This window comes from Argiope bruennichi, chromosome 4 (genome assembly GCF_947563725.1).
Source record: "Argiope bruennichi chromosome 4, qqArgBrue1.1, whole genome shotgun sequence".
Lineage (NCBI taxonomy): Eukaryota > Metazoa > Arthropoda > Arachnida > Araneae > Araneidae > Argiope > Argiope bruennichi.
In genome coordinates this window covers 20,545,534-20,572,581 of record NC_079154.1, presented here as the reverse complement: position 1 = coordinate 20,572,581, position 27,048 = coordinate 20,545,534, and the positions used below count along the sequence as shown (strand labels likewise).

General features: G+C 26.9%; 1 protein-coding gene across 1 annotated transcript; it reads left to right on the top strand.

The window, feature by feature from the left end:
* The first annotated feature begins 1 nt into the window (after position 1).
* On the top strand, positions 2–26,986 carry LOC129966200 (uncharacterized). The gene is made up of 16 exons (XM_056080611.1): positions 2–17; positions 484–511; positions 1,069–1,096; positions 2,936–3,020; positions 7,093–7,211; positions 8,028–8,117; positions 8,203–8,410; positions 10,430–10,526; positions 12,566–12,659; positions 16,776–16,978; positions 17,200–17,306; positions 18,573–18,722; positions 20,376–20,639; positions 21,733–21,912; positions 23,300–23,374; positions 26,832–26,986. The coding sequence occupies exons 1-16, from the start codon at positions 2–4 to the stop codon at positions 26,951–26,953; spliced, it is 1,866 nt and encodes a 621-aa protein (XP_055936586.1). The 3' UTR covers positions 26,954–26,986.
* The last annotated feature ends 62 nt before the right edge of the window (positions 26,987–27,048 follow it).

The window sequence follows — 27,048 nt, the reverse complement described above, 5'->3', positions numbered from 1 at the left end:
TATGGTTCTACATCCAAGTTTTTTCGAGTTTAAATTTGCCATGCTAGCGGTTTCCATAGTAACAAAACGATTGCAATATATCAAAATCACAATATCGTTAATGTAAAATCTCAAAATAATTTTCTTTTTATTCATTGTTATTTTTGTATCGATGATTAAAAAGCTAAAAGATGCTATTTTGTCTTTTATTTTGTACAATTGAATTCTAAACTTTATTTAATTGCCCTTATTTATGCAGTTCAATGTGAGTGGAATACATAAAGTAAGAATTTGTGAAACGAAGTGAAGTCATTCGGATTTTCTTCTGCTGTATCGCTTTTTCTCTCTTCGGTGCGATTTTTTAGCAACTGGCGTTTAAATTTGTGATTTTAAACCATATGCTTTATTTGCATCAATCTTTTTAATTTTATTTAAAAGAATTTTTCTGCAGGTGTGATTACAAACAGCATAGCACATGATTAATTCGTTCTGGAATATCTGTAGTACTTGTCCGATGCCCAAAGAGGAGAAGGTTAGTTTTGTTTTTCATTAATTCGTGCAATAAATCTTATTTTATTTATATAATTGTGATTCAAAATTTTTGCAGTTATTATTCTTAAGTGTAAGTACATTTTTTCGTTCAAATTATATTAATTTTATTTATGCTGCCTGAAAATTTGCAATAGATTTTCTATATTAATGGAATATTTCACAGCAGTGTTTTCATAGTCAAGTAAATTGTTGATTTTTTTTATGATAGAAAAGATTTGTTTTTTTTATCTATGAGTTTATAATGGAATTAATTATTGTGAATTAAAATGTGTCATTTTATGCTTTCTCAATTAATGACTTTCACGAATTTTTAATATTTATGATCAAGTTCACTATTAAATATCTCATATTATTATTTCTAATTTTTTTGTAAATTATATTTATGTATGCATTTGTTTCAAAAAGCGTTTTAATTTTGCTTTCCTTTTGTTCACATTTTTTCCAAAACTTATAATTTCAATTGCATGATGTGAATTTTGCATGGAATCATTTTCTTTTTATATGTTTTTCAGTGCTTTTAATTTTTCTGTTCTGTAGAAATCAAGAGGATTTTCGCTTATTCCGTGTAAGAATATTTTTTTTTCTTTAGAAAAATTAGATCTTGTAAGAAATAAAACTTTAAAAATAATGAATTTATTTTTATTTGTTGCTTCTTTTAGTTATTAAAATTTTGTTTTGTTCCTTAAAAGTTAAAATCATATTAATGTGTTTTGCATAAATAACTGTGTCTTATATTGTAAATTAATAAGTATTACTGTGATTTATTTTGTAAGTTGTTTGTTATTTAGTTGTGGTCTGTAATAAAGATTGCTTTTAGAAGTCTATTTGATTAGAACAATAGTCATTGGCAAAAATCAGATAATTGTGATAAATCATTGTGATTGTGATATATACTTTACTCTAACATTTTTCTAATGCAGTTACAATATTTCTTCATTTTGCAAAATATTTCACTATTTATTAATTAATAAATTTTATTTTCATTTCAAAATGTTAAAAAAATTTGATTAAAAATGCGTTTAAAAGAATTACTGAATGAAAAGAAAAATAATCTAAGATCATAATTTCTAAAAAAAGCTGCTTGTATTTAAATATTGTTGTGACAAATTGAAAAGAAAAAACAAAAATGTTCAATTTGTGTCACCTTCAAGATAGTTGATTTCAGTATTCAGTATATATAAAAAGGTAAATATGAAAGTAATTTTAAATAAATTAGGAAAAAAGTTAATTTTAACTAACCTTAACACTTATTTCTTGATTTGTGAGTGAAATACTCAGCCAACTGAAAAAAATAAAGATCACACTGATCAGAAGTGAATTTTAAAACATGAAAAAAAATCTTAAGTCTGATCAAAATTTCAGTGATGCTCAATTTTAATTCTGAGGGGATTGAGTGCATGGCCTTTGTAATTTAAATGAATGTTCATATTAAATTACTCGGAAGATACCAGAAAAAATTGAAGCGTCCCAAAATTGTAGGACCAATAGATTATTGAATAATCCAACCTTGTATAAACAAACTAATTTTTATTTTTTAAAAAAACTGACTTACAAATTGCAATTTTTACAAATCATTGAGTATCTAGTATTTCTTTAAAACTGAGACTTGTGTTCTGAGTATCAAATATTATACTTTTATTTTTCTGATTCATTTTTCATAATTCATATATAATCAAGTAGATATTAATAGATATTTACATCATGAAGAATATTTAATTAAATATTTCATTATATGTTATCAGAGCATATGCTTAGTTTATGAAAAGTAACCTTATGATAATAATTAGGGGAAAATGACAAAAGAGCAATTAATGATAAGTTTGAAAAGTGCTACTGCATATATAAAACAGAAATATAATGAAAAATGTATATATTTGTTAAAAAATCTATAGAAATAAAAATGCTAAAGAAATTTATTTATTAATAAAAAATATACCTAATGTTACTGAATTTTGCCCAGTAATTAAAATGAAATTTTTATATAAATTACACGCAAAAATTTTTTTGCTTTTTTTTAAATATTGAGTTAATACATAACTTTAAAATTCTATTTAATTTTTTTCTTTTATTTTCATTATCCTGCATGAAAAATAAGATACAGAAATAATATAACAGAAATGAAAAAATACTTGATATTATATACTAAATGACATATTAAGTGTTATAAATTATGTTTCAAGATATTATATATCTTGATAAGTGTATCATATCCATAAGCCTTAATTTTACTTACTATAAAAGATTTTTTCATTTAAAGGCAATCCAGAATTTCATAATAATAAAAATATTTAACAAATAAACAGTCGTGAATATCTCTGGCTTTGTAATGTTTTATCTATTTTTGCTATGCAGGGATGTTGGATATATAATATAAAATTCAACTTAAGTGATATATTTACAGCAGAACTCTGAGTATAAGAGAAATTATGTGTGGCATCAACAATACAAACCTCTGGCACAAGAAGTTGTTAGTGTTGCTCCGCAGGCAGGTAGGTTTTAAGTATCATTTTTTTATGTTTAAAATTATACTATTATGTCTCTAAATTTGTATGGAGTTTTAGTCTTGGACATTTTTTCTCTAATATTTGCATATTAAAGTAGCAAATTTTGAAATATTTTATTTTGAAGTTATCTGTGAAATCATTTCATTCTTATGACAATTCCTGATTAGTTATAAATAATGAAAAGCCACTATTTAGCTCTTATTTACATTCAAATAAATTTTTTGAATGTAAATAAAAACTCATAAATAATAATAAACAATTCTGCTAGTAAAAAGGTTGTTGTAAAAAGGTAATGCATGTTGATGCTGTATAACTAGTAGAATATCTTGAAAACATATTAAATTTGAGCCAGCTATTAAATTTAGTTTAAATATATTTTGACAAATGGTTAAGTGTATTCATAATTATTTAAAATTTTTAATTAAAAAATAAATAAACTTTTGAAGTGTTTCCTTCCCAATTGCTGAAAATATTATAGTGCAAAAATAAATTTGAAATCATCTTAGAGGTCAAAAAAATATTTCTTCAATAATAATACTTTATTTTCTGTGAAATTTTTATTTTTAATTGATTTTCAGAAATAATTTTACTTTGCATTATAAAACTCAATCATTTTTATGTTAACACAAGTATTTTGATCTGTATTTTCTTTTCATTGTTAATATTAAAAATATCTAAGATAAAGAAAAGGATAATAATGTACATTTTTCCATTTTGCACATTTTAAACGGAAGTATGACATATATACATAAGGAGGAATAAACCATATCTTGACACCTTCATTATGTAGGTCTTCATATTGAGTATCTGTTTAAAGTATACCTTTAATAAAGCAGGGGTGTTTGTGCTCCGGGGAAACCCCGGAATTCCGGGGATTTTGAACTTCGATACCCGGAAATTCCGGGGATCGTCGTTCAAAAGGAAGTAGGAATAATAATGAATTATTTATTTTGATCTGGGTAATTTTGTTTGCTTTGAAAGCAGAAAACGCAAGGTCAGTGTGTGTGGTGAAAACTTTTCCTTTCTTTCTCCAAAGGCAGTGATAATGCGTGAAAAGGGGGAAAAAACTTCTTTTTTGTTCTTTCCTTATTGCGAGTTATGACTCATTCCCCCGGTTCTCGGACATTCTCTTCTGGATTCTTTTCGGCAAGTAGGCGCGGTAGAAAAAAAAAGGAGAGACTTCGTTCGACCAGATGTGGATCACGTGACCTGGGTTCAAAGGTCTTAATTTTGCAAAATTAATGGTTATTAATTTTGCAAAAAAAGTAATTAATTGAACTTTTATAATTAGGTCATTCAATACTTCATAATCGTAATTTTTCATTTCTCTCCCCCCCCCTTCTCGAAACTCCAAAATGTCGGTAGTAAGTCCGTAAAAGTTTCAGGGGATTTTTTGGGGTCCCACAAACACCCCTGATAAAGTAAAAAAATATTTTTAATGTAATCTAAATTTAAGTTTAATTTTATAGCATGTAATCATGAAATTTTTTTGAAATGCATTAATTTTTAAATATTACTGTTTCTCCAAAAACAGATTTGATTGTAAAAACATATATTTTCTTCTTAAAACTTGAATATTGCTTTTCTGTTGTAGTATACTAAACTTTTCATTAAATCAAAGAAATTTTTTATTGAATAATCATTTGAAATTTTGTATAAATTACAGAACATATTTTATCTTACTTACAATTTTTCAATACAGAACAGTGTTACTTTCTGTCCTTTTATTAATATTGTTTTCATTAACAAAAAAGTTATTGTAAGTCTAAAGTTTAATCATTTCCATTTTACTCAGTGGTCAAATTCTGGATGACATGACAGAAAATTTGGGAGATGCATTGCGTAATGAGCAAAATAATATGAGATTTTTGAACAAAAGTAATGTTTATATTATTTTAAAATTTAAACAAATATGTCTATTAGATGGTCCACTTTAATTGACATAAAAAAATGTTCTCAATTTTTGCAATTAAAAAAAAATCTGTATAATTCCCAGCAATAAATTTCAATTTTGGACCAAAATTAAAATAAATTTTATTGTTTCATCAAATGTTTAATTGCATGATTTTCTTCTACTGTTGAAAGCTAAGAGAGAATGGTTATGTCTAATAGGTATGTTGTTATATGGGGGGGGGAATGGAATGGAGGTTACAGTTAGTTGGTACTTACTCCCATCAGGATAGTTCATGTACATAATAAACAGAACAGTTGTAAAGCTTATAAAATAGTATGGTTATAATGTCTGTTACAGTTTGATTAAAAATGTTTTTTGAAGTTTATAAAGTCTATAAAAAATTTTAATGAAATTAAACACAATCATTATAATTATCACAATCATTAAACACAATTATTATAACTTGGTTGCAAAAGGTGAATAATTTTCTCATAAGAATGAATGAATATGTAATGAATTAGCCTAATTTCATCTACTAATTGACACTTGTTGAAATATGTGAACCTCATTTATTGACTGTAACAAATATTGTATAATATGTTCGTTTTGTAAAATTTTAAATGTTATAGCTTAACGAAACATTCATTAAAAGCTATTATATATGTCCATCATCAGCATGTTAAAAAGTTAACATAATCAAAAATATACAGATGATCTTAAGTCCCTCTCTAGTCTCAGAATTTTAATTATACTGTATGGGAAAAAAATTTATGTGTGTGAAGCTGAATTCTGAATGATAGAAAATGAAAAGATTCTGTATAAATGCTTTATAAATTATGATATTGAACCAAATCTGTTTTAAAGAGGGTACAAGAGAGCATACAAACTCTTAAGCTTTTCTATTTTTCTTACATTTATTCTTAAAAAAGTTTCTTGGTGTTTCCGTAAAAGGAATAACAAAACTATTTTGTTATATTTCATTTGTCTTCCAAATAAAATGTTATGTTTTCGGAAAGTTTTCATATAACTTAATGGGTGCAATGAAAACTTGAAAATTTTTAGGTGCTATATTTTCTAAAGTAATAAATAACTAGAAAGAAATCTCATAATTATGTTTATTGGTATATATACTTTCATACCAACCATTTTAAGTAATTTAATATTGAATATATGTAATAATGACTACATTAAAATAATTATTTATTTTTATCATTTTAACTCCAATCAATTCCTGGTTGTTAATTTTTTTTTTATTTTATTGTGTTAAATATATATTATCGCTTCAAAATCTTTTATTCAAATTCAAAACAATGCATTCATTTAATAAATCAGTCAGTATATGAAAATTCTTCACATGTTTTCTAACACATATATATGTAATGATATTTTAAACTTTTAATTTCGATTTAATTAATTTCCAAAATTTTATCTTAATTTAGCCCATAGTAACTTCATTCTAAAATATTCTCTTATTTCGTGATCCAATTCCACTTTCTCTACTTAATTAATTCAAGAGAAGCTTTATAAAATTGCTTAATCAGCTAAACGCCGATACTTTACACGCTCGGCGTGAAGGGGTAAAAATGTCCAGTAAGCACATTCTTTCTTAAAAGATCCCTGTGTTTCCCTTACATGTGATTGACAAGTGTCAGAAATCCCTATCAGAATCTTATTAATATATTAGCGCAATGAAGAAATATTTTCCCTATCAAAACCTAAGGTTATATAAGGTGAGGGATAATTTGTTCCTTCTTTCACACTTCTGCTTTTGGCCGTGCAATGTCCGCATCTTTGCTTGTAAATAATTATGCTTTCCCGATGAATATTAAAAAGAATTTAAAAAGTCTCTTCACTGTCTTCAAACTGCATCATGCTTCACAACAAATAATGTTATACATATTAAAAAGCCGACAGGATTCCGAAAAGTGTTACATATATATAGTTAGAATATGAAGGAAGAAGTTCATTCTTAAAAATAACTGCATGCTTTTAAACACTATTATTAAATGTGGTTATGGCAATGTAAGTCAATAATGGCAATTTTTCTTCCAATTATTCTTTATATACTCTTTTTTAACATTTGAATAATTATTTAAGAAATATAATATATTTGAGCCTTTTTATTACTTTGTGATGTTACATGTTTTTTTCCCCCTGTTTCAGCTATCAAAGAGATTGGATTACAAAGAAGAAAGCAGTACCCTGATCTTGCTCATCGGAGTCATGAAGTATTTCGTCATGATGTTGGACAACATTTAAAAGATGTTGATACCAGAGCTAGAGTAACTTTCATTTTAAAATGAATTATGTATACTTAATATCTGTTTTTTATAAGTTTAATTTTTAAAATATCAAAATCTTGGTGGTTAATTGAATTTCTGGTCTGTAATTTCACCACGTCTTAAATATATGTGATGAAATACATAAACTCAATTTTTTTAAAAAAATCCTTTTGAACAGAAATAGTACTTTCATGTATTGGCTTGTGCAAATTGATATAATGTGTCCATTAATACCATTGATTATTGGTTTAAAATCTACTTGTTTATTACAAGTTATATGTCTAATTTTTTGTAAAGTAGATTTTCTTTACTTGGCTAGTATTTCTTAATTTAGAACATCAGTGTTTCTTGCAATGCTGTTATCATAGTTACCTCCTTTTTATTGATTTTAAAATAATTGTATTGTTTATTGAGCAGTTCAAATTTTATGTTAAGGATTGCAATGTTGTGTTTCTTATACTTAAATTTTATTCATTGAAATCCAGTTAATATATTTTGAAATAAACTATGTTTTACAATGTAATTAAAATCCTAAAATGATGGCAAATATTGTGAGAAAATGAACTATTTGGGAAGGTATTGGTGTTAATAGCAATGAGCAAATTGTTAGTGGGTCATGGCCCTTAAAATTGACATCATTTCAGCATCCATTGCTAAAGAAAGTGTATAAATATAGGGAGTGTTAAAATGTTATCATATTAAATCTTTTAATAAAAACGATATTTAATAAAATCCTTTGTTTACTTTTTTGCATGCTTGTTATTATGTTGTTTACTTTTTTACATGCTTGTGTGTTGTATTCTTTCTTAATATTAGAGTGAAGAGCGGGATGCTGGTTTACTTTCAAAATCAGGTCCACGTAGTCGTTCTGCTGAACCTGGCATGAACCATCAGCAGCAGAAATCAGTAAGATTTCATTATTGTAGTGAAATTCATATGTATTTTTTAATTTATAAAAAAGGTTATTTATGGTTAGTGTCTTTAATTGTAGATCATGGTGCAGAGTTTTCCTCCTATTACATCTGGACGTGTGTCTAAGCTTCCCAAAACAGAAGAATTTCCAAATGTTTCTGAAGAGCCATGTGAGACTAGTGAATATAAAGCAAAATTTGCTTGGCCTCGAAAAAATGATGATCAGGTGCCATGTATGGCTAGAAAATCTGTTTCTATGAATGTAATTAAAAGTTCTGAAGATGCAGGTTAGTTTATAGAATTATTAATATATTTTATATGAATTCCTTTTATCTCATAGTTGACCAATACTATTGAAATGTGTTAATTATATTTAATTTATCCTTTATGTTTTTAATTCTCTTAATAGTGATTTGCATGTTTATTTATTTTTACTGCCCTTGTAATAAATTGTCAAAAAAATACAAACCATTGCTAACCACCTTGGTGAAATCTTTGGCATCTTGTATATAATGGAGCTTGGCAATCCTGATGTAATCTAAAAATCTGCAAGTAAATTCAGTTCCATAAAAATAACAAGTACTGTTTGTACTTGTTCATTAGTATGGATTTGCTTCAAATATAGAAGTGCTTAATTTAATATGCACTACAAGTCCATAGACTTAAATGGATATTTTATTTATTCAAATTATTATGCTTGCAGATTATCTGTCTAATTTCTGACTGTTAACACTTCATTCATAGTAGAAACTGACTTAGTAAAATTAAATTATGATTATATAATTTTAACTTAAAAAACAGGAACCTTTTTTTCTTCTTTTTTTTATGCTTTCAAATTTGATACAAAATGTCTTTCATCATTAAAAACCAAGATAATTAAATATTGTGGCAGATTGTTATGAGCGAGGATCGAATCTGCGACGCTAGCGTTCATAGCCATGTAACATAACCACTAGACAAAAGTTATCACTTCTGTCTAGAGGTTGTTAACTGGCTTATGGAGCTAGAGTCACAAACTTTGTACTGTGGTGAAGCTTATAAGCCAGTTAACAGCTACGGGGTACATGTAATTACTTTCGTTTTGTGGTCTTGTTACTCGGCTGTGAATCACAAGGTCCCAGGTTCTATTCTACCCAATTCACAAACTTCCACATTGTTGACCTCGGACGATGAGCAAAAACACAACCTTAACCTTTGTACAGCTGTTATGGTGCCATCTACCCACAACCAAAGTTGTCAAATTCACTTGACGCAGCAACCCAAAGTCTCACTTGGCATAGAAACCCAAAGTCATCAGAATAACTTGGCGCAGCAACCCAAAGTCGTGAGACTCACTTGATGCAACAGCTACCACACACCCACACACGCTCGCCATAACGCTTGGTGCTACTCAAATGGGTACAGGTGCATTAAACTCAACAGCTTCGAAACATCACTTCTCAACTGTAATATCGTTCATCTCACCTCCGACTCACTGAAGGGAGAGTACTATGGTGAAGCTTGTAAACCAGATAACAGCTACGGGACATGAGTAATTACTTTCATCTTGTGGTCTTGTTACTTGTCTACGAACGACAAGGTCTCAGGTTCTATTCTACCCAATCCACAACAATTTTCTAAATGCAAGAAAAAATTTTAACTAAGATATTAAATATGTATTTGTAGAATAAAAATTAATTATTGTATCTAACTAAAAAAATTAACAGTAATTAATACCTAATTGCTATATTGTGCATTATGTTCACCAATACATTTTTGTGTTTGTTTGCATTTTGATAATAAAATATTAGATTATTTTTTAGCACAGTTTATATTTTGATACATTAGATTTATCTAACAAATTTTATTAATTGCATTTAGTAAGCTTATATTGATCATATAGTAAGAGTTTCATTTTCAGCATTTTAGTGATTCTCAGTCTTGTTTAATTCTCAAGTAAATTTTAAAAAAATAGCTGATGTATTTCATGCACATTTTGAATACTTAATAAGTATAATAAAACAATAAAAATTATATTTGCTTGTAAGACGTTAAATTTTTAATAAAATATTTAAGTTTATATGAAGTTGTTAATAGTATATTATTGCATATAAAGTTAATAAAAACTATAAATAATAACTAGAACTATTTGTAACAATTTGACAATTTTTATTTTTATGTTTTTGAATTTACCCACTTCCAAGAAAAACTATTTTTTTTTATTTCTTTAGTTATAATTTCTAAATTGACAGTTATTCACAATTTAAATTTTTGCTTTATGGGCTTTCTTTAATTTATATTTTTCATTTATTGTATAATTTTTCAAGTGGATTCTTTGCACAAATCAAAATTAGCTCCTGTTCATAGACCATGTGTGGTGCATAGAGAATTAACTAGTTCAGAAAAGCCTCCTGATGGTAAAAAGTAAGTATTATTAATTAATATGTTTAGTCAGTAATGTTTGTTTCTGATTGATGAAAAGTGAAAGCATGTGGTTGCAATATATGTGCGATAACCAGAATTCTGTTCACTTTTTTTGTAAGTGTTTTGGCTTAGATCAGATTACTTTGTTGAAATTAATCTTCAGTTGTTTTAAATTGCTGAGTTAATAAATTAATATTTATATTGAATTCCATTCAATAGTAGGAATACCTTGCTTTTCTTCAATTTGTCTTTGTTATGGACAAACTTTTGTTCTGTGAGTATTTTTTTCTACATGGGAGAGGAATTTTTAAAAAAATGCACCTAACATAAATGAATAAAATGGTTTTTCAAATTTTGATTTCTGAAGGTGTGTCCATGTTTCACATATAAATAATCTATACATGGTTTATGTATGAAAGAAAAATTCGCTCCTTCCTTACTTTATTATAATGATAACATAATGACATTTTATCTTTATAAAGATAACCTAAATACTTCTAAAGTCATAGGGTTTTTTTCTTTCCACAGCAATTGCAATATTTTACACAGTTTAGATTAGGCATTAGTGTTGATTATTATCCTTACATGCTAGATGAAACCAATGAGACTCTGTGAAATTCTTCAGGTTGTTAGACTGAAAGGTCTGATCTTACTTTTTTAGTATTCCTGAATGTGTGTGTTTATATCAATAGATATAAACACACTTATGAGTTTCTAGGGTATAGGAATGTAAATTCTTTGAATCATTCTTGTATTCTAAGATAATTCACTGAATATCTTGTTAAGTAGCTACTGAATTAAAAATTAATTGAAATAAAGGGAAGGAAATTGAAATTAGTGTGATCTTTCAGTGTTATTTGCAGTATATCATGCCATTTCTTGAAGAAAATTGGAAATCATTAAATAATCTGCAAACTTTAATTTATAATTTTTAAACCAATAAAGTTTTGAAGTTTCCCAAAACATTAATATCTGAAAAAGTCTTAGTCTTAAAATGTTATCAGACAGATGCATGCAGAATTTAAAATGAAGCCTTTGTATGCTTTTTTTATAGAAAAGAAAATTTTGTGTATCATTTTGTACATACCACATATTTCCATATGCCTACTGAAAATTTCTGCAACTTTTTCTAAAGCTAAATTTTGGTATTTGGCTTTTATATAGATCCATCAATCTTGCAAAAGCCGTTAATACTTTTTCGTTATGCAAACAGTAAATGGTTAAATATTGCCAAATATTTTTATTTCAATTGTTTATATTTATTAAGTTAATTTTTTTTAATGAAAGTAGATTTTATTTGTGAACCAAATTATTTTATTGTTGAAATTGTTTAATTATTGCTAGTTTGTTGCATCATCACCAAAATGAAACATGTGATGTTTTTGAATTTGCTCCTAGTTGGCAGAAAAGTATCAAAGCTATTTTTAGAATTTTCTACAAGCAAGATATCCTATAGTTTGAAATTTGCCCATATGAAAATTTCTCTTTCTGCTTATCTTTAAAACAATGAATAAATGTAAATAAAAATAAAAGTAACACAATTACATCAGACTATGTATACAAGACAACAGATGAATATGGGGGGGGGGTATTGGCTTCTGATATTACAAGAGTTAAAACTGTCACCATTGTCAAAATCTTTTACTTAACTGTGACTTGATGTGAAAATATTCCTCCAATTCTATCTACTTGTCAATATTTTTTGCCCCTTTTGAATTTTTTTTTTTTTTTATTACTTATTTACAAGGTTTGAATTTTGGATAAAATTTTGAAAGAAAATGCACTTTTGGCTTATAGATAAATTTACTTATATATGATATACACAAATTGATTTTTATATGATGTATAAAATACAAATATAAGAAAATTATTATTTTTTTCTTTATTTGCAACTGTAGATTATTTTTAATGATATATTTTCAATTTGGATAGTTACTTTTTTAAAAATTTTAAATCATTCCTATTGGTAGGCTTGACTTGAAATTTAGCATTGCTCACTATGCATTATTTATTTGTCCAATATAGCCTTTATTTTGTAGGAAGATCAAAACAGAATATAAAGCAAAATATAAACCTTTTACTTCTTATGTATATGTGGATGGAGAATGGAAGAAGACATCTAGACTTATGAAGGTATATTCATTTATCAATTAAAGATATTAATTTTTATGCACAAGTTATGATAAGCAATTTCCCTTGAATTCTAGTGTTGTTATGGTGGTATATGATTCTCATATGAACAGAAATTGTTTTCTTTGCTTCTTAATTTTGAAACAAATAGGCAGTTTAAGATTGATTAAAGATAAATAATTTAAAATAGTATTTATTTCAGTTAAATTTTGTCTTTTTGTTAATATTTATTTATAAATGTTAAAGAATACAAATTAAAGTTCTGTGGAAAGTTATGTCTCAATTATTATAATGTTTGCTACTATTGAAAATAATTGTGATCATTGTTTAAAAAGCCTTTTTAACACTTTCAAAAGGGGAGGCCTCTATCCAAATGTGCGCATGGGATGGAATCATTCCACAGGACAGGGGGTTTGCATCGCTAAGCCTAACTTTGAAAAAAAAAAGTCACGAAAAATGAAGTTTAAATCCTAATATCATTTTTGCTACCTAGATTATTATTTCATTCATAATATGAGCACATTCTTCCTCTGACAAATCGTATTTTCTTGCCATATTAAATTGAAACCAAGGCTTTCTGTAATAAAAAGAGAAGTGTTCAAAATGTGTCCTAAAGCTACACGAAATACAACAGAACTGATGGTAAAATCCGAAAAAATTACAGTTGCATAATAATAACAAAAAAAAAAAAAAAAAATACCCGTAAGGAGACCAAAAACGCAAATGATTCTATCAAGATAAAAGTTACATAACCCAGCTCTGTTTATTTACATTACTCTTACCCTTCTCCCCTGCAACAGCTGATGAATAAAATATCAAAATCAGGTTGAATATGAAGCAAACTGAAGGTCAGGATACTAAAACTATATTCATTTCAAATAATAATGGACACAGTATAATAATTCATTTCAAACAATAATGGACACAGGATGCCATCTAGTGGCATTTAAAAATTGTATCAGTTCAAAATGCATATATGCATCACCATCCCATGAGTTTAATTTCCAGAAACGTGTGGATGGTACGCCCGGCTGCGAGAGATATTTGTAGGTGATGCATATGTGACACGCTCTTCACAAAAGGGTCAAAATAAAACAGCTTGAAAGAACAAAATTATAAAATTATCACTGCATTCATATGTAAAAGCAAAATATACATATTTCAACTACAGCAAATGCCACTTGTATCCATTTAGGGTCTAAGTCAAAGTGATGATTTCATCTGAAGGATCAATAGTACCAAAATGCTACAAATCAAAAAGTATTGTAATTTTGCAGGGATGCCAGAAAAACAAATCACTATTTGTATTATTCATTTTAGTTAGAAAAATTGACACAATATGCAAAATTGAAAGCAAAATCATGAATGTTTAACTCTTTAAGCTTCTTTTAAAAAAATGATTGCGATTGATGTATTCTTTGATTTATCAAGCATTTAGTGGATTACAATTCATATGAATAAGGTTCATTGAGAATGCTTTTTCATTAAAAAAAATTCATAAAAATAAAATGAAAAAAAACTGCAAGTATTAAAATGCTTATCATTAATAGAATTATTAATGTTTCTCATCATCATTAGCAAAATTTTACGAATGAAAAAAGAATCGAATCAACAGAGAACTGAATCCAAAACAACAGATGAGGCGAACTTTGAAACTGTATTGTCATGAGCTGTATTGAACAAGAGCTGTGCTACCACATTATCAAATAAAGAGGAATCAAAACGCAAAACATCCAATTATGCTAATTATTAGTGAGAAAATTGAAATTGCTATCATTTTCATCATCATCATGCTTTCGATATATTTGCTTAGGTGGTGTTTTCCATTTATATGCTGCTTTCTATCTTATTCCGCCATTTTTTCCCCAGGTAGCAGCAAACCTGAGGAAGCCACGTTTCATTTCTACATTTTGGAAATTGTTGTGTTAAACTTCCTAAAACACTGTCGTGTAGAATAATGGAAGCTGCTACACGTTAATTTAACTGAGCTTCCAAGTCCTCACGTCGCAAATACTTACTATTTACTAACATCTAACTTACAGTTTCAGTTGTCCTCTCAGCAGCTAAAACAGTTCAAAATTTAATTTTTAGATTTTCATTAGGAATGGGTGAGGTGCTGCTTCAGTTGATTTCACATCAGCTGAGCGCAGTTCAAAATTTTAAACTTTTAATATCTATATTATTCGGCAAATGTGAGAACAGAGAATAGAACTTAAGCAATCTATGATTGTTTGGGTGATACCTCGTGAAAAAAAGCAAGTGGGGATATCTGGCTGCGGCCTCCCGAGTTCCCACATGAAAAGCCAGATCCCAAATAACGCATCACTGTTAACGCTTTAACCCCGCTTTACAGATCGATGATATTTTTTTTTTCTCCTTGGGAGTCAATGCGAACAACATTCGATTGAAATGTAACTTTTCCTGTCATCAACTATCGATTGCGGCTGTCGCTTCGCTTTGCATTCCCCCCACTATGTATACACCGGTCTTGCAATTCATAAGAGCTCTCTCGTCAAAAATTATGTATAAGTCTGTATCACTTTGCAAAGTGATGCAGAGTTATACATTTATATACTACTGATGTATTCTTTGATTTATCAAGCATTTAGTGGACTACAATTCATATGAATAAGGTTCATTGAGAAATTCAAAATGCTACCGCAATGATGTTAAAGACTTCTTACACTTTCATCTCATACTCTTACTTTGATAAATTGTTCCTTCCATGTATATTCCACTTCCCCATCCTTCTCGTATCTTTTTTGTTTTTAAATCAAATTATCATTTTTCTAAACTATAAATTCAGTATTGTAATGCATTTTAATAATGAATCAAGCAATATATGTGAAATTATCAAAATAATCGTAATTTCATGCTGACTTAGTCTGTAAAATTGATCGTACTCTTTCAGAAAATCACATTTTTCTTTCATGCTCAACCTTTAATAATTGCTCACTGTGGAACTGGAACAAAGTCGCAACTATTAGCTGAAGAAAAAGAAAATGGAACACTACAGAGAGTAGAGAGGAAGGCTTGTTTTGTTAGCAGAAATAGTGATCTAGAGAGGTTTTACTTTGCCGTCAATGTTAAATTTTTTTGTTCAACCATTGAAATAGATCATTACAAACAAATTATTGATCTCTAGAATCACCAGCAAATTCGATATGTCTAGTTTATTTCGGGCTATTTTGAACAATATAACTGACTGATCATGACTTCATCAAAATATGATCACTATAAGTGGTGACTGCTGTGGGAATCAATCATTTTTTTTCTTTTCTGCAGTTTGTACTTCAGGAATCAGGATAGGTTACATCATGCACTTGAAATTATTTCAATAAAGTGCTTTTTCATAATCATTCAGTAAGAGTTAACTTTTTACTAGAAATTAAACTAGAAGAATAAATTTTATTTTTATGTGTTTTTTAAAAATACTTATAAAAAATACTCAACTATAGTTTATTTAATTACACTCTAAGATCCTATTAAAAATACGGAATTATTCCCCTTTATTATTTGATCATTTTTTTGTTGATGTATTTGAGCCAATCTTAATAAATCAGCCTTAAAGTATATAAAAAGGATGAAATATTAAATTCATATTTAAATTTTTAAGTGAAATGAATCATTTAAAATTTCACCTACTTCAAGTCAAAATTGTACTAAATCATATTCATTGTTTTAAGGACAAAATTGTCATTATTCATTGTTTTATGGACAAAATTGTAAATGATCTAACATTCATAATTGGGCAAACTAGGATTAAAAATTAATAACAATCCCATTATTACAGAAAATATGAATAATTGCAAAAATTTAAGCAAAGCAATACTTGTTAAGAAAAAATAAAAGTGTAGCTATTTTAAATATCATGTAAAAAATTTTATATATGCTAAAAGGGATGAAATGTGAGATTAATTTTCAAAGCAAAGACATGAAAGCATAGAAGAAGAAAAAATCCAGATTTTTTTTTTCTCTAACTTAGTTGTTTTGTTATGTTGAACGTGTAATATCATTATCCAATGCCTTAGAACATTTTTATATTCAAATTGGGGAAACAGTTGATCAAATCAATGCTTTATTATATTTTATAGTATTGTTTTATAAATTTCCTTTTAGGTACCTGAAAAAGTAGCTATAGATCATGCTGAACCTTGGATTGTTGAAGTTGCTGAAAGATTACAGAAGGCTAATGAGTATCGCTGTAGAGGCCATGGTCATACTATATATGGTGACGAATTAGCTGATAATTACAAGCAGCTCTGTGATCCTTCAGTTCGACCAAAGAGAGAACCTGTTGAAATTCAGCTTATTAAACCAAAGTATGTATTTTTCGTATATTTTATTACTTTTAATGTTTTTAATAAAATTTAGCTTATTCAACATTACAAATAGTTATAATCCATATCAAGTCAATGTTATCTACTGTCATCTAAGTGTTTTTAAAGTACGTGTTTACGTTGTCTTTTGCTTTAAAAATATAGAACTTATCAAGTATGTAATTATTTCCAAATTATCTAAAAACTTTTTATTTAATTGAAAGGTGTCACCAAACCACTTCAAAAAAGGGCGAGACTAAGAAAAAAGAAGTTCATACTGATATTTCAGGAGAAAAGAAACATGAAAAGGAACCAAAAAAACAAACACTAAGTAAGCTTTTGGGTCATCATTATATATTTTCATAACTTTTTTTTTAGATAATACAAAGAATTTTATATCTGTATTAATATTGCATTTGTCTTTAATAGTACACTTTAATAGATAATAGTATAGTATAACAATCATTGCATTCATTTCTATTTTATGATTTTATAATTTTAATCAATGAAGATTCTTTAAAATTTTTGAAAGCATCTTTGTCCTTGTTTTTTAATTAATAAAATGCAAATTTATTATTTTTTAAATGCAAATCATATATGCACTACAATAATCCAAGATTTTTTTAAGGAGTTGTAATAAGCTATAGATATTTCTAAATTATTGAGTCATCTTTTACAATCTGATTTCCAACTTCCGTTCTTTAACTTCAAAGTGCAAAATCTTATTATTTCAAAAATTTGATTGTCTTGCATATTACATAAGATATTTCTAGTAAATGAGTAATATTTATTTTAATAGTAGCTTTAGGTAGTTAATTTAATTAGTTAAATATACTTAATCACCAGTAGCAGCTCATTCATTAGGGATGGACATGGTTTTTTTTAATTATTATTATTATTATTATTATTTGCTATAGCATGCCATCTCATGAAAAGCATAGTATGTGTACTCGAGTTTTTTTCTGTGCTGGGTTACTTCAATACCATTTTTCTCTTTCTTTCTGACTCTTTTTTTCTTTCACATTGCTGATTTCATTTGATTGTCTATCTGCATTTCTCACAAGTTTGACTATTTCACCACAGATCATTTTATACTATTTATCAACATTCATCCATTTATGGATGAAAATCAAGAGAAACATATAAAAGTATTCACTGCCGTTGTGCTCTAATTGACATAGAAGTTACCAGCTACATTTATTGGTGGCCTGGATACCTTATAAATAAAGAAAGAAATATGTTTGTGGTTTTTAAATTATTCAGAATCATTCTTATTTAATGTGGAATATCAAACAACTGAAATTTTATTGTATTACATTCTTTAAAAATACTGAAAGTTTGAATTTTATTAGAGAACTTCTGTATTCTAAAGAAACATGGAAAGTTAATATTTTTGTACGAGAGTGTTTGAGCAGCTTTGTTGTTCTTAAATATCCAAATGTTTTATTGCATTTTTCTCTTATTTTAAAATTCATTCAGTTTTATGTTAAAAGGAAAAAATTGCATTCAGGGCACTGTAGAAATATAACACTTTTAAACAATTTTATTTTTTGCAGAAGAGAAAAAAAAAAGATTGAAAATAATTTTATTTCATTAGGGAGACCAAAATCTGCAGAACCAGCTAAGGCTAAAGAAACTGTGAAATACAAGCGTCCTGCAACAACGCCTCCAGCAAAGTCTAGTTCTCACTCACTGCCATTTAAAAAAAGAATGCCTAAACTTGATGAAGTTGAAAAAATTCCAAAAGGTATTTATTATGTAATAACAGTTGACAACAAAATTTCAATAAATAAATCATTTTATATCAAAAATTTGGTAAATTATTAGAATTTTGTTTTTATTTTTATCTATTTAAGTCTTGTATTTTGAACTCTTTTTTTTTTTATTACTAAAGTCATTATGTTTTTAGGATTTGATCTGATTGCATTCAATTTATTAGATGCAGTTTTTATAATCTTTTTCTTTTAATGAATTGTTTGTCCTTAGCTCTAAGCTTAGAATTACAAAATAAATCTAAGAATCTTGCAAGTTTCACTAGAAAAAGTTTGTTAAAATGTATTGATATATTTAATAATGTATTACTTAATTTGAAATTATTTCCTATTTAATTGAAAAGTCAATCATTACACACTATTATTCCTAACAGATATTTGTATCAGTTGTGAATTTCAAACTATGTAAAAAATCTTTTGATAGTTTTCTAAAATAATCTGTAGTTAAATTGTTTGATAATTATCTAAAATAATCTGTAGTTAAATTGTTTAATAGTTATCTAAAATAATATGTAGTTAAATCTTTTGATAATTTTCTAAAATAATCTGTAGTTAAATCTTTTGATAGTTTTCTAAAATAATCTGTAGTTAAATCTTTGATATTTTTTATTTCGGGATGTCATGTCATCTCTTTTAGCTAATAATAGACCTTTTGATATCATATATTAGATATTTTGAATGACTGATTATATGTTTTTAGAACATATTTATTTATATTTTTTGATGTCATTTATGGAAATTACTTCATGTATTTCTACACTCAATATAATTGTTAATCATGTTTTTCTTATTTTTGTTAATCATATTTTTAATGCAACAGTTAAAAATTGGTGGAAAAAAAACTTTATGGAAAATTATATAGATTCTTTAAAATTAAAATAACATAGATGTAATTTTATTTTTTAGAAAAACAAAATGAAACATTTTGAAAAACTGCATGAAGTTTTACATTATATTTTATTACTTAAAAATTACCGCTTTCTTAATTTGATGATGTCAGGTTCCTTATACAAGTGTTTCTAGAGTTTTGAAACTTCACTATGTATATACCATAAATCCAACAGCTTCATTTGCTGACATAGATCAGTGGCCAGCAGATTTTATAAAAAAATTTTCTTTCATATAATTTCTTTTTTGTATATTGTATCTTTCTTGCTTCTATACCTATTCTTTCTCAATGTATGTATTATGACAATATGAATATTTTGTCTCCATCAAGGGAGATTGAAAAGGATACAAAATTGTACATATCCACTCAAGTCTACACTTCTTTTTTCATAATTTTTCTCTCATAGACATAATTTTCCATATAACTTTATACTGTAAAAATTACCCATATTTTGATATTGTCTGCTAATTAAGTGTATATTCAGTAACTTTGCTTATAGGAATAGGCATTGTAGGAAATAAAGACTATTTTCTGTACATAAAAAAAAAGTTGTAAATGTCATATGTCTTGTTAATGGATTAACAGTATTTTCAATGGTTCTTTTCACAGCAAATCCTTATAGTTTAATAATCATACTCATACATTTTTTGAAAATATGACTTATTTTCCATTAAAATTTTTATTACATGGAAAAGAAACTTATATTTTGATGGTTTTTTTTTTTTTTTTTTTTTTGTAGCTAAAATTGGGAAGAAACAAAAGGATGATGCTACAAAACCAACATCTGCTTCCAAGAAAACTCAACAATCCCCTTCCCTTAGCAGTGGGGGGAAGGTCTGGCTGCAGGCCGGTCAACCAACTTCAACAACTACAGAGAAAGATGATTTCCCTGTAAAAGAGCACTCGGATGCTGTGAGGCCTTCCTCTTTGTCACCAATTCCATCAGCTTCTTTATCCAAGCAAGAACCTCAAAATGTTTCCGATAATGCTGAAACCACTAAAGGTAAATAAAATTCCAAGAAGTTTTTATTGCTTATTTATGCTTATTATTGCTTATTTATGACAATCATTTAGTTTAAACATTAGCTTCCATAAATGTATTCTAATTGAGAAATGCTCTTGAGTTGCATAAAAAAATTCTTAATGTTAAATAAATACTTGTTGACTTGCTAGCTGTTTGTAGTATTTTCAAAAAGAAAACTGTGTGTAGGATTTTCTTCTAAAAGAAGCAAATATCGTTATGTCAAATATACAGACATATCAATGAAAAAATCATTTTGTCATAAGAATTTTTATTCTGAAAAGAAGTGAATTAATTTTAAAACTAAAAACTAGCGAATAGATTTAACAAATAAAACACATTCTTCATATATAAAGTATTGACATATGAAACTAGCTATGAATATGTTGTATTAAAGAATCGCAAGGAGGAATATGTAGCAAGTTGCATCAGTCCCTCTCCACTCACCTTTTGAATTTTACAGACCTAGTGGTTTAATCTTTTTAATGTCTTTTATCGTGTTAGTAGAGTTTAATTTCCATCTGAAAAGAATTGACATTAATTATATCAAGTCATCTACCTTTATTTTTGTTAATTGAAGATCTGACAAATTGAAGGAACAATAACAGAAGTGGAAGGACTTATTTGCAAATTGGAGAAAAAATCAGTCAAATGAGACTGATAAGTACAGTATAAATTTAGAAGAGAGCTACTGCTAAATAATACTTTTCTTTTGTGAAAACTAAATAACACGAAATTTTCTTTTGCTTTAATTGTTTGGAGAAAATAAGCTTATAGATTTAACAAACAAAGCGTTAATGTTTATTGTATTTCTTCTTTTTTTTTTTCTTTTTGCAGAATTTGAGGTAAATAGTATATTAATGCATTTTTTGAAACAGCAGATTTTTTTTTTTAATTTTGGTTAAATTCTAATTTGGTAATTAAATTTCTGTAATTTAAATTCTAATTGGAGTTTTCTGTTATTCTAGGAATATTTTTTATAATATATATAAAAGTTTGAATTGTCTGTATCAATATAAACATGGTGAATTTTTTTTATTTTTATAATTAATATAAATGTTTAAACTTTATATAGTAAATGAACAAGAACCATTAGATGAAGTTAAACCTGTTGTGCCACAATCCTCTGTTGTTCCTTTGACCCATGTCCGAACTCCTGAAGAGGTGACCGGTGTTAAGAGCCCTGATCCTGAAAACTGGACAGTTCCAATTGAAAGCAGTGAACGCCTAGAATGGAGTGGAGTTAATACATCTGGTATATTGTGTTTTTTATAGGAATTTTTGTTTCATTTTCTTGGTGAAGTGTTTCAAAATTTTTTTACTGGACATTATAAATTCAAACTTTTATTGAAATGTTTGACATTTTTTGTAAAATTGGCATAATCTTAAAATAGAAGAAAAAATTATTTATATACAGAGTGTTATATGTTTATCCAGTGTATTTGCTCTGATCACAGCTTATTTGTTCATTTCTGAACTGTAAAAAATTGGCGTGTACTTCAAATGCACAAATGCTTTAAATAATGCGTAGAATTATGTTTTTGTCCAAATATATTACCAAAAGTATAATTTTGATATTCGCATTCAGGAATATGAAAGAATTGTTAGGTTTTATCATTTTGCCTGTGTATATGTCAGAGATTAAAATTGACCTCTGTAAGGAATACAGAAAAGTATGAGTTGAGGAAAAAATCTTGCTTCAGACAGTGGACTTTCTTCATCAGAAGATTACTTAAATTGGAACTTGTATTATATAATGTAATGAAATATATCAGTAAAACATCAGGTAAATTCTTGTCTCAATATGATGGTCCAGAAGCCATTCTTTAATGAAAATGTGATTTTTTTTTTTTTTTTTTTCAGATTTCATATAATACCAGTTAGGCATAAAATGAACTTAATGAATGTTTATGCTTTAAACGATTCTGTAAATTTAAGTACTTCAAAATTCAGTTATTACTTTAACTTCTAATTTATTACTTTACTTCTACTTTAATTTCTAATCTTTTTCAAAAAAATCTACTTGCTTAATATGAAGATTCTTATTTACATAAATAACATTCATTAAAGTGTAATGATGCAGTTATATACAACTTATATTTATTAATATCAGAATTTAAATTAAAACTTTTTAATATTTTTGCCCCAATAGTAAATGTGTGTGTTATGAGCTTTGCAAAGTATCTGAAATGAAAAATCATGCAAAAAGTATCTGAAATTAAAATGGAAATCATTAAAAAATAATAAATTTCAAATTCTCTGTTTACAACAGTTTTTAAAGCAAAGAAACTATGACTTTAAATGTTAAAAAATTATTAATCAAAGTAGCTGTAGTAAAATTAACTAAATTTTAAAGCAATTTAACTTTATTTCTTGTATGACTTAGAAAATAATTTTTTATTAGTATTAAAACCATACTTAAAATATCATGAGGCCAGTATAATCAGTTTATTACCTATACAAGTCTATTTTTCTTCGATTATACAACTTTTCCACTTATGTTCGCTTATTATTGACAACGTGCTTATGCCTACTAATTGAAAGTTTGCTAATTTCTCATTAAAAAAATCAAAAGCTCTTTAATTAAAAATTTATCCTTTATCTTTAAAATCATAAGAACTTGAGCTTTTTTTTTTTTTCAGAAGCACCTTTAAAAATAAAAACTCCAGAAGAAGTAAGTGAGAAGTTGTCAAAAATGAATATTTCTGATGAACCAGGTAAGCTTTCTTTTTCCTATTGTTTTTAGTAGTTTTATTCATCTTCCAAAATCATCCTGTTTATAGGTAGTAATATAATGAAGATTCGTTAAAAATGTATTGGTTTCTAATGTAAATTTTATTAATTGAGTAGATTTATTTGTTCAATTAATAAAGCACATTCAATAAAAAACTTTCAAATGCTTTTTAATTATTTTTTAGGTGTAGCAAAAATAAATCTTCGTAGATTGGGGCATGAATTATATTAATTAACGTGCATTTCTGTATATACTGTATCTGTACATATATCTTAAGCCTATGAACTGAATCAGCTATTCTGTTTATTTCATTTAACATCGTTCTCTGTAGCTCCTCCTATGTTGACAGAAATAGCAATTAATTTAATATCATATTTTTCTAAAAATTAATAATAATTTTTCATATAATACTTACTCTTCAATAACAAAAAAATTTTTAGTTGCCAATGAAGTTTTAACAATTTTAGGGTGACTTGAGGCTGCTGATTTCAAAACTTGTTACTTTTATGAATTTTGAGTCTAGTTTTTGAAATAATGCATATTCTCAACATTTCAATGAGATCTGCAGCCTCAAGTAATATTAGTAAAAATTAATATTCCTACTAATATTAATTTTTATATATTTATTTGTCTATTTTATGCATTATCATATTTAATACCATAATGGGAAAATTATTTTAATCAATTATATTATTTATTATTAAATATTTCTTATAAACATCATTCTCTGATATTTTTTTGTCAGAATTATATATAAAAACTCAGAATTTCAAATATGATGTAAATGTACAACAGCTTTGTGAAAGAAAATTAAATGATTTGATGGTCTGTCAAAACGGAGTGTAAACTTTTTATGCATATATTAGGGGGGGGGACTGCTTGCTATTTAAATATCTGCCAACAGTGCTAGGAGAGATAAGAATTTTCATACATTAATCTAAAGAACTTATATTTTGCAATAATAATCTTAAGGTTCTTTTTTCTTTCTTCTTATAACAGTATATAATAGGAAAACAAGATTTTTTTTGTAGACATTTCAACTATAAGTGCGAGATGTGTGTTATTATTAACTGAAGTGATTATCCATCTGTGCCAATTGTTCATTAATGAAATTTAAGGAGTAATATCAAAATATGAAATAATTTTTTAGAGAACTGACTGTAAGTTCTGTAAATATTATGAAGGAACCATTTGTTGATAGAGACAATTCTGCCAATGCTTTATATAAAATCTGTCCAAATGAATCAATCCATTAGGGCATTTAATAAATATGGGGATTGCTTCCAATACATTTACAAAACATTTTCAAGATTAAATAATTAAAAGAAGATTTTGATTCAAAATTTTCATCTGAGTCTTTTTTGCTTGATCATGTATTATCTTAGTTGTTCAGAATTTGTTGAGTAACTAACCGCAGAGCAAAATTGCTGTAAAATATGCTTAGAATGTTCGGAAAACTGGGTGCTGATATGAATACAAAACTGCATTTTCTGCTTAGTCATAAATTTTTGTGCATTCTGGATCATGTTAGTGAGGAATATAAATAAAAATTCCAATAGGATATCATAGAAATAAAATAAATCTTAAGGGAGTGAAGTGTACAAAGGATGACAGATTCCTTCTAGAATTCCAACACTTCTTTCTACTTTATATAAAAGGAAATGATATGAGATATGTTTTTATATGTTTATTGAATAAACTTATTTAAGGCCGGGATAGCCTGGTTGGTAAGGCGTTGGATTCTCATCCTTTGGGTTGCGAGTTCGAACTCTGCCGGCCGAAGACTCTCCGTGTGTGTGTGTGGTTGGCACACGTATAAATCTGTCATGGTCACAAAGTCCTCTATGTTCAGAGTAATACCACTGGGGGGTACTGGTTCAAAGGTGATTGTACTCTGATTCAGGTCTAAATTACGATCTGTGGATGAGTGAATGAAATGCATGAATGAAGTCCGCCCCGTAAAATGGATTGTGATGTATGAGTAGCTAAGTTGTACTCTTAGCCCGAGTTGGCGCTACTGAAAAAACAAGAGACACTCATGAGGCTTAAATCACTGACAGATAACTACCAGCGTGCTTGTAAAGTGCCATAAGTAACAACAACATAAACTTATTTTATTTTCATTTTATTGTGCTTAAAACAGCATTATTATATATTTTTTTTAGTTTTCTCTTACTATTTCAGTATATTAATCATGTGGATCTATTTCTATTTATTGAAATGTATTTCTTTACTTCACTAATATTGTTTTAAATTTTATAATACAATTGACATACATTTCATGTGATTTCTGTATTGATTTATCTTTTTATTTATATATTGATTATTTTTAGGATTAAATTTATTACTTTTATTTTTATTATTGGTTTACATTTGAGAAAGTTTCAGTGTGATTTGAGTGTTAAATAATATTACTGCTGAAATTCAATTTTCACTTTATCTAGAAGACTAGAATTGTTCAAAAACAATACTAGATTCCTAATCAGCCCTACAAAATTACTCTAAAATCAACAGAATATTATTAACAATTATATATATTTAGCAGAGTAATTCATTGCTTAAGCTTTTGAATAAGAAATTTCATCAAAAAAATTTAGCAACATGATTTATTAAAGCATTAACTCAATATTTATATTTCAGTGTTATTAATGAAATATGAACTTGAGATAAATTTAACCATTTTCAGGTATAGCTTTTAAGCATTTTTTTTTTTTCATTTAAATGTGATTTAGTTTTTATAAAAATTGTTGCTGTGGAAAGCTGAAGATAAGATTCTTTTTAATTATACAGTGGATATTATTTGATGCATTCATTAGTGTATGTTTTGAAAAAAATTCATCTGAATAGTATTTAATAGTTAAATTGTTAGAATCATAAAAATTGTAAACTGTCCAGTTTACAAATTTTGGAACAGTATACATTACTTGTTTCTTCAACTAATAGAAAGTTGCATTTTGTATTAGTATAAAAATGTATGTACTAAATTTTATTCTCTTTATTTGATTTGATTTAATTTAATAACTTTTGACTTAATTAGTGTGTGCTGAATTTATTGTGTATGATAAAGTGTACATTTTTAAATGTATTTAAAATAACTGTAAATTCAATATATTTGACTTCACTATTTAATGTGTGTATATACTTATTTAAATTTTAAGACTGATTTCCGTCTCGAAATTCATATTGAAAAAAAAAATTGTGCTTCATCAATAAAATATCAAAAGGTCAATTTTGTTCATTTCTTTATTTTGCTTTTATTATATGCACTTTTCTTAGTTTTCATTTTATTCTGCATTCACTGGTGGTTATGAACTCTCATAATGTTGTAAGTTTAAGTTAAAATTATCTTATTTTAGTGCTTAATGAATTGCATCCATTGTTTTTACAGTTATTATTTGATTTTAAACGTCTTAATACTTTGTTTTAATCTATTCTTTTAGTGCCTAATGTAGCAGAACCACAAGAAGGTAGTAGCACTTCAAGCTCTGGTAAATTAACATCTGCTAATGTTTTAGACAGAGCCCGAAGCAGACTTGATCAATTTTGGGGAAAAAATAAGTGATTGATAGTTTTGAATATATAAAATAAATTAATTTATTAAAAATGTATGTTGAGGAATGTTGTTGACACCGTTGTATATTTTTGTGTGCTGTTATC